The sequence below is a fragment of the Pyxicephalus adspersus genome, chromosome 2, assembly GCF_032062135.1.
Source record: "Pyxicephalus adspersus chromosome 2, UCB_Pads_2.0, whole genome shotgun sequence".
Taxonomy (NCBI): Eukaryota; Metazoa; Chordata; class Amphibia; order Anura; family Pyxicephalidae; genus Pyxicephalus; species Pyxicephalus adspersus.
The window spans coordinates 24,648,930-24,657,892 of NC_092859.1; the positions used below are offsets into that span (position 1 = coordinate 24,648,930).

Sequence of the window (8,963 nt, forward strand, 5' to 3'; positions counted from 1 at the left end):
TTTTTTGCCCAGGAACACTACAATATGTGTTCAGCTTGATTTCCTGGGAGTTCTGTAAAAAACGGGACTCTAGTCTCTCAGCTGGCCAAAATTTTAACTCCACTTCTACAGTTATCATGTCTGTCCGGCACTCTTCCTTTGTCTCCTGAGTCTGTGTCCTCTTAAGCAAAGTGTCTCTGACAGTCTATCAACTGGCCTCTTCAAAGACAAGATGGATCCCATAAGACCATGGAACATCCTCACTGCACTAACCCTACACCTTATCTATAATATCTGTAGGCTTTCATCTTTACGATGGAGCGGGAAGTGTCTCCTGAACACTGATAAAACTCTCTGCTAACTCATATCCATTCGGTCTTTTCTCAAGTGAAATCATCATCAAACAAATCCTAAATATGTAGATGACTTCACCGAGGAACACCAGACAAGTCAGTCTGCAGACTGCAAACACATATCGGGAAATATTAACTGCTCCACGCATGCAGGGTGCCATATGAATGGGGAAGGGGGAAGCACAGTTTGGTTTTTGTTAACTAAATAAAATTCATTATAACTTTTACCTTTTCCCTCAATGCACATTTCTCTATCCTCTTCATTAAAGCCATCTAATCTAAAGTGGTGTAAAGTCCAGAGACAGTGCCATTTTAAAGGACAACTACCAATATACAGGGCCTTATTTATTAGAGCTCTCCAAGGTTGGAGAGGATACACTTTCATCAGTGAAGTGATGCATCAAACCTGGAATGGATTAATTTATGTTTTGAATCCTGTACCTGATGAATTCCAGGTTTGCTGGATCACCCAGCTTCACTGATGAAAGTGTATCCTCTCCAGCCTTGGAGAACTTTAATAAATCAGGGCCACTGTGTTACCCTATATTAAAGCCTGCAGAGGAAATAAGATATCCAGTATTTATTTAGATTTACTGTACAATATAATGCTTTGTGCTATTGTCTAGGTAGCCTTAGTTGTGATGCATTTCTCAGAATTATATGTTAGCAGCTCATGGGGAGCTCAAAGGCAGCAGATGCAACTGCACTGATGGACTAAAATTGCACATATGTATAGTTAACACCTTCCACATGCAAAGATCAGCCATGGATTTCTGAACATGCTACAAAAACTAAATGCTTCCCCCTACCCTAAAGTTTAAGGGATCAATTTGCCCCTTTAACTGATATCCTTCAGATGCCATAAGTGAAGTGTACAGCGTAATATGGACATTGTAGCATGTAATAAGTGCACTGTGAGCTTCTTAAGTGGAAGGCTGACATGGGCAATTCATCATCCATCACTTTAAACAAGGTAAATGAAGTTTCTGAAGCTCTTAAGTGGGATCTCCCCGAGGCTCAGAGAGCCAGATCGCCATCACCCAAGATGACTGACCTTCACCTTCATGACCCTCCAAAGTCGCAGGCGGCTAGGTCCGTCTGCTACTTTTATTCCCAAGACCACCCAAATCTCAATCAGTCATGTGTGACAAACCCCCGTGTCCCTTTGTGTCACTGATCACTCTCTTCTCCATCAACACCATTCTCAGCAATGCTTCAGCCCTTCCCAGCTGCTTTTTACACAATTAGGGCCTTGTGGAAGGAGCTTAAACGTGAAAAATGATGAAATTGAGAGAGAAGAAACGTCGTACTGGCCACACAAGTGGTAACAGTGGAAATATTGGCTATACCGTCGAAGTGTGGTGCCAGGGACCGAAAGAGATGCCCACCCATGACCCTGCTATTGACAATCATTTGGGAGAACTGACAGCCTGCAGCAAACTATAGGATGGTTTATTGATAATATACAAGAATAAGTAATACCGCAGCTGGATGAACTTAGAGCTGAACTCCAGGAATGTATAAAAGACCCATATTGATGCAGCTTTGTATTCATGAATACATCATTTAATGCATTTTAAATGCAATGAATGTATATACTTGAATCTTCTGCAGCCCCTGTACAGCAATGCAGGAGAAGGAAAACAAAGCTAGAAAAGTGAATAGTGCAGAAAAAATATAATTATTTATCTGTTAAAGTTTCCAAACTCTATATGTTGTCACAGGAATAGAGGATAAATCTTCCAATGGGGACATCCACCCCAGTGACAACTGTCTAAGAAGAGATTTCCTCTAACTTCTTTTACTTTCTGTTCTGTCTCTAAAGCATCCAGTAAAGAAAAAACAAGAACAGGGAAAATCCTGATAACATTTTACCTTTCCCTACTATATATATATATATATATAGATATACATCTCCCTACTATATATAGATATAAAACAAAATGAAGTTAAATGATGGTAGTATACTGTAATAGTAGCTAATGGCATTCATAAATATGATTTTAAAGATCCTTAGATCTGTTTGGTATCAGCTGGTGGACACTCCACTGAAATTTCAAGAGGGCTTAAGATTTTTAGAGGACGTCTTTCTTTGCATAGTCCAAATAGGAGCAAAATACATGCGGTGCACCCACCAGGCCGTGTAGTGAGCCTTGGTTATACTGCAAACAAATGAATATAACTGGAGTCCCAATGACTACACTAGTGTTTCCCAACCAGAACTCCTCTAGAAAAGAGAAAACCTCTTCTCTGCCATTCCTTGTGCTCCTTTAAAGATCTGCATGGCACGATGAAGCTGCATCCTGGCACATCCATAAACACGTCTGAGATCTTAACATGCAATGGATTTTTGCCAAAGTTCTTAAGTAAGAAGCTGGAGTGTTAGTGTTGGTTGGTTCAGGAGGGGTTGAGGTGGTCTAGCTAAGTTATTTGTAAATGGAGAGTTATCCTTTAAAGCTTGCCACAGATAGAAACAAGATTATCAACAATGAAAGAGATGCCTGACAGATGCCCAGCAAAAAAATGACAAATTTGTTGCAGTTGTCCCAGTGAGCATTCAGTGATCTCTGATGTACAGCGGAATCAGCCAATCTGAACAATGACCCTTCCTTCTAACACAGAGATCATGTGATCCAATGCCTAGACATAGATAATGCCAACACTGGAGGGAGAAGTCTTTTCTATAAGAAAGATGGGAATTTGTCATGTTTAATGGATGCATTTTAGCACATTTTTGTTACCATTTTATCGGAGATCCGTGTAAGGCAAAGCAACAGAAGTGTTCTCCCCAGCCCCTTTTATTTGGCCAAACCACCCGGCACTTTTCATTAACCACCCGGCTGTTTTTGTCTAATTGCTGAAAAGTTGGGTGACAATAAAGGGGCTGCCACCCGTATATACTTTCTTCCCACCCAGGTTGAAAAAAAAATTCTGGATTGAACACAGAACAGGTTCCCTTTTTTTTTTTACCATACCACCCTCCACTCCCCTATTTTCCTGCACTAGAGTGTATGTAAACTCCAACAATGAACAAATTTGCTCCACATTAGTCTGAAAGAATTGTGAATATAAGTAGCACAGGTGGAGATAAAATAATCATACACAATGGATGTGAACACAATGAAAGCCAGGCAGATAGCATTTTAAGCAGCAGGGGGCCTCTGTGAATTTTAGTAAGAAGGAAGGACCCACCAGGAATAATGGGCATTACAGATGGCCAGTTACCCCTGCTTTACCTCTCTAGGATATCTCAATCCTTTCCTGAGTCCAGACATAGATGGGAATGGGCTTTTTCTTTCATTCTAATGTGTTGGAGATTCCAAATACCTGGCTGTACCTGACCTGCAGATGTTATCTCTTCCTTTTAATCATTAAACGTGTGATGAGGATTTATCAGGACAGTCACAGCTGTACAACACTCATCTGCAGAAAACAGCACTGATAACAGACTTATCAGATGGAGGGAATGGGGAGGGCATGGGTCTCCCAGGAGGAATCGCCTTCTTCCAAGAAGATAAAATCTTCTCAGGGTCATCTCACAATCCTTAGACATAAAAGGTATTCGCCATTTTTCATCATGCACCTATCTCCAGAAATGTCATTTTTCCTGGAGGCCATTTCATGTCAATATGAGCTCAGTGTAACATACTAAAATGACTTTAAAATCTAGAACTGAGGTTTCCCCATTGAGTGACCATCTGATAACCAAGAGAAATATTTAGCACCTGTGCAACAGATAAAATAAAATAATAGAGTTACTGGGGCAGGCCTGTACTGAGAGGGAGACTATGCAACAAAATCCAGAAAGATACCTTTACAACCAAGCATAGTCTTCATAACTAATGGAAGCCCACATAGTATAGAAAATTCATTTTTTAAATTCTTACATGTAAATAATAAAAGAGGTAATCAGAAACAAGCAACAAAGGAGCAGAGGGGTCTGAACGCAGAAAGTAGAATCCCCTGTAATGGATAGAGCAGGTGTGCAAACCTGTGTCCTCAGAAGAGGGAACCCCCATATTGGACATAGTAGGTGTTCAGAGTACAGAGTTGAATCCCCTTATAAATTATTATAATATTTGGCACAAATGATAGTAACCATCTTGCAGAATCTGCTGTTAGCTAGGACAGAAAATTAAAACCTCTATAATGGGAACAAAAGTTGTGCAGACAAGAAATGGTGGGAATCCCTTGTAATGCAAGGTGTACATGTGACATTAATGACACTACTCTATTCTCTGTATGTTCTCTGTATAACTTCTATTATCAACCTACCCTGATACATTTTGTGAACTGCAAAACACTTCTTCCCGATGTAGTATAGATGAGGAAGCTTGTAGTTCAAATCAAGAAAGCAGCAGAGATAAACGTTGGTTAGTGGGGATTTTCAGGGCAGTGAGACCTTCATGGCAGGACAACAGCGATTGTTTATTGAAAGCTGTACATTTAAATGAATAAAAGAAGATTATTGTTCATTAATGAATTCTTAAATTTTTTAATCCTATTGAATCCAATCTTAGTCTTGCACAGTCGTGCAGGTTCCTCCCCTGTCCATTGATCACTCTGATTTTGTGTATAGTGTGAGCTTCACTCAGTGTGCATTAGAAGTTACTGTAATCAGATGGATTCTAATTTATTTCCTGGCTGGAGGACACCCAGCATCATTTAGCCCCTTCTTCCCCAGCCTGACTTTTCCTGCCCTGTCCATGTCATTCACTGGATTTCAGTTTCAGGATCACATGTGGGCATTACCCACTTTCATGCTAATGCCATCTGCCTAGAAATTCCCACTCCTCCAGACTGACCCATCAAGGCATCTTGGTATTTGTACAACTCCTCCAAAGTCCTCCGAAAAATATTGCATAAATCTTACATTTATTAATATTATTATTAACATTATTAATAAACAGAATTTATATAGCGCCAACATATTACGCAGCGCTGTACATTAAATAGGGGTTGCAAATGACAGACGAGTACAGACAGTGACACAGGAGGAGGAGGGGACCCTGCCCCGAAGAGCTTACAATCTAGGAGGTGGGGGAATTACCATATATGAGATATTTTAGTCTTTCACATTTTATAAGGACAACTTGGCTGCTCCCAAATGCAATCATTTATTTATATATATCAACATTCTAAAATATATTATACAGAAGTGTCATCACTGAATATAAATAAATAATACAATCAGCACACACACTGGCACTCTGTGAATGGATAACTTTATAGCCATGACATATCTGTCCACTGAAGTGGCAACAAATTTAACAGCTTCCCTAATCTTTGTATGTTTACAGTGCGTAGTCTGGGATCCACATGTCTGATTGTGCACGGCTCACCTTAAACACACGGCGACAGGCACATACAATGTCCTTTTTGTATGCGCTCCCTGAGACAAGAGTCCCCAGCACTGTGCTATATGGGCCCGTGTGTGGTAAAAGGACTGCAAAGACTGAAAAGTTTAGAAAACTTCTCATTAACTGAATAGTATTTTTCAAAGCAAATTCACACTACACATTTATTTATTTATTTATTATTTCCTACACAGTGAGGACAACCATATCAGAGATGGAGTTGTAACCTGCACTAAATATTTATGGAGATATAGGATATATATGATGGGGTGCTTACTGATTCCATTGGTGTCTAATGCAGTAGTAGAGTCTTGTACGGTATTAAACACTTAATGCTGAGTTTGTAGCACAAGTGATCCCCTTTATTGGCTGAAAATGCAATACACCAGCATTGTTGGGATCCTTTAATCAGACTTTATATATAACTTTGTAAAGCCTAATATAAGAATCTTAGCAATCCTAAAATATTGCATTTTATTAACTCAAGTTCGCCAATAAAGGAGATCAATGGGCTTCATCCAATAGTGTTCCCTTGCTATGTTATTTACCATCTCTGACATCTCAGTCCAGGAAGTAGATAGTGACCCTGGATAACGTCTGTTAAAAAATGGCACCGTCCTTCTAAGAAGCAAATGATCGTCAGGTTGGGTACTGTAATTTCGTTTTTGAAAAAATAAATACCCGGAATTATAACACTGACACAGCCTGCAAATATTAGATGACAGGTCCACTTTAGGTACTGCTGACACCTGGTGCCACTGCTCCAAAAAGTTTACTAACATCAGCCCACAAATGCAGAGATTATCAGCACCTTTAATCGCTGTAACAATTGCCTATATGGGACTGTCATAGATAATGCTAATTGTCTCGGTGAATATAATCACGTCATTTCATGGGTGCACCGTCACAGAAAACCAAACAATTATGGACAATCATTCAGGTTGGGTCTTCCCAAATCACTTTGGATCAGCAGACTCATTACCCAGCTAGTTGTGTCCTTTGCAGAAAAAAAGTGAGAATTGTGTTTGTCGTCGTTACACCTGAACATAAAGAAGGTCATCAGGTAAAATGTATCTCCAGCCATAACTTAGGTTTTATATGGAGTGATAAAGGAATTGGATCCCTGCAGATTTGTCCTATTTGTTCTGATCACCATTGATTGATTTTGGTACAAATACTGATGGGAAATTGGAAACATTTGAGTTGTTACAAGAACTGGAGAAGAAATCTTCCATTGGGCACATATGTTTTGAAGACAATATAAGAGAGATCTCCTATCACTTCCTACTGCGTCTCAGAGACAGGAAGTGAAGGGAAATCTCCCCAAATTATTTCATTTTGGTTTCACTGACAAAGCTGCAACTGATTGGTTCCACACATGACAGTTACAATGTAACAGAAATCAGAACCTGCAGGAATTGGAAGTAAAAGTTTGGAAAGTATACAAAGTTCTGAATGGTGTATTATGGTATAATGGATGTACAGGATAAGAATTAATTCACAAAGCCAATTTATAGGGTTACACAGAGATAAACTACGGTTGACTCCCCACACCGACCCCCATATAAGACTATTTCATTATTAGGAGAATTATTTAATCTGATAGAGTTTTGATTAAACACAAATATATGAACAATTCCAAAAATTGCCACAGCAATACCAACCATGGGGGATCAAAACCTAACACAATCTGATTGTACAATCTCCTGAATGGACACAACAGATTTTTTAGGATTCTCATAGTATGTGGTCAGCTATAAATTATTATTATTATATCATGCGGCACATTTCACCTCTTTCACTCCTCTTCACCCCCAATCTTAACGTCTTCTGTTAGCAAAGAGCATTTTTTTTTTGAGTTGGAAAATCGGTTTGTACAATTTTTGCACATTTGCAAATATTTTTGTACAATTGATTGTCACAGAGCAAGAAACGGTCCTATATATAGATAACCTTTACTAGCAGGTAAATGATTTGTGACTACCAGTATACCCCTAATACTAGCGTGGGGTATTTCCATATTCTATGGGGGTATTTCCATATTCTGTAAGGGTATATTCTGACCCCAGCCTAGGTTAACCCTTGGTGGGAATTGACAAGTGTCCAGCAAGTGCCCAATGATTTCCAGGGGCCCTGGTAAGGATAGGTGACCCTCGCAGTGTAATCCCAGTTACCTGATTGGTTTATATAAACTTTTCCTGCATTTAATAATACAGGAGAAAATGTTAATAGGGAAAACAAAAAGCAGAATGTTCTGACAAAGGCATAGACAGTTCCAGATATTGCAATGTACACCAGGCAGATATGGAGCCGGCAGTGTTAGTGACTAGCTGGGGGACTAGTTAGGGAGGGTTAGTTAGTGTGCTCACCAACCACAGGACTTACCTGCATGTCCAGCATAGGATCCCAGGACAAGATAAATCCACCTAGATATATTCCTTCTCTCCAAAGGGTCACCAGGCTCCGGGGGTCACTCTCCTGCTCTTTGGCCCCTGGGAGCTCCTCTGTGGCCCCTGTGATCAGTTGCTCCTGGCTGTAGATGAGTTCCCAAAAATTTATGTTCTGGCCCCCCGTTGCAAATTATGGCCCCTGTCTGCAGGTGTGGTCCCAGACTGCAGTGACTGGCCCCTGAGATGTGCTGTGGCCCCTAGAAAATGCTTTGTGGCTCCTAACTGCAGAATGGGGTTCTTTTAAGAGATGCTCTGCTCCTCCTGGCTTTAGGTGTGCCCCTTGGTTGTGAAGATAGTCCCCTGGCTGCACACGGTGGCCCTTAGGAACTCCTCTGTGGCCCCTGACACTGCAGATGAGAAACTTTCCCGGAGCGGCCAGTGTCACTAGTGAGAGCAGAACGGAGAACCAGAGACACGCCCCTATGCGATCGTCCCGCCTACTGTGCTACTCAGACACGCCCCGCTCCGCATAGCGAGCCTCCTCTCCCCGCCCACTGTCACGCCCACTGTCTAGTACAGCTGAGGAGGGGCGGGGCTGAGGTGATCGCTGAGCTTCCAGGGACTGTCCGGTCTTTGTGCTGGGAAATGTCCTGGAAGTCCGGAAACCTGCAGCCTGAAAGTCCCAAAACCCGCAGTCTGGAAGTCCCAAATCTGCAGCCTAGAAGTCCCAAACCTGCAGCCTGGATGTCCTGAAACCTGCAGTCTGGAAGTCCCAAACCTGCAGCCTGGAAGTCCCAAACCTGCAGCCTGGAAGTCCTGAAACCTGGAGCCTGGAAGACCAGAAACCTGCAGCCTGGAAGTCCCAAAACCTGCAGTCTGGAAGT

General features: G+C 41.2%; 1 protein-coding gene across 1 annotated transcript in view; it reads right to left on the reverse strand.

The window, feature by feature from the left end:
* The window catches only part of WNT5B (Wnt family member 5B), a 78,016-nt gene extending 69,511 nt beyond the window's left edge, over positions 1–8,505 (reverse strand). Inside the window, exon 1 of the mRNA XM_072400052.1 lies at positions 8,075–8,505. Within this exon, the coding sequence (XP_072256153.1) occupies positions 8,075–8,089 (15 nt within the window). The 5' untranslated portion in view covers positions 8,090–8,505. The remainder of the gene's footprint in view (positions 1–8,074) is intronic.
* Positions 8,506–8,963: the final 458 nt, after the last annotated feature.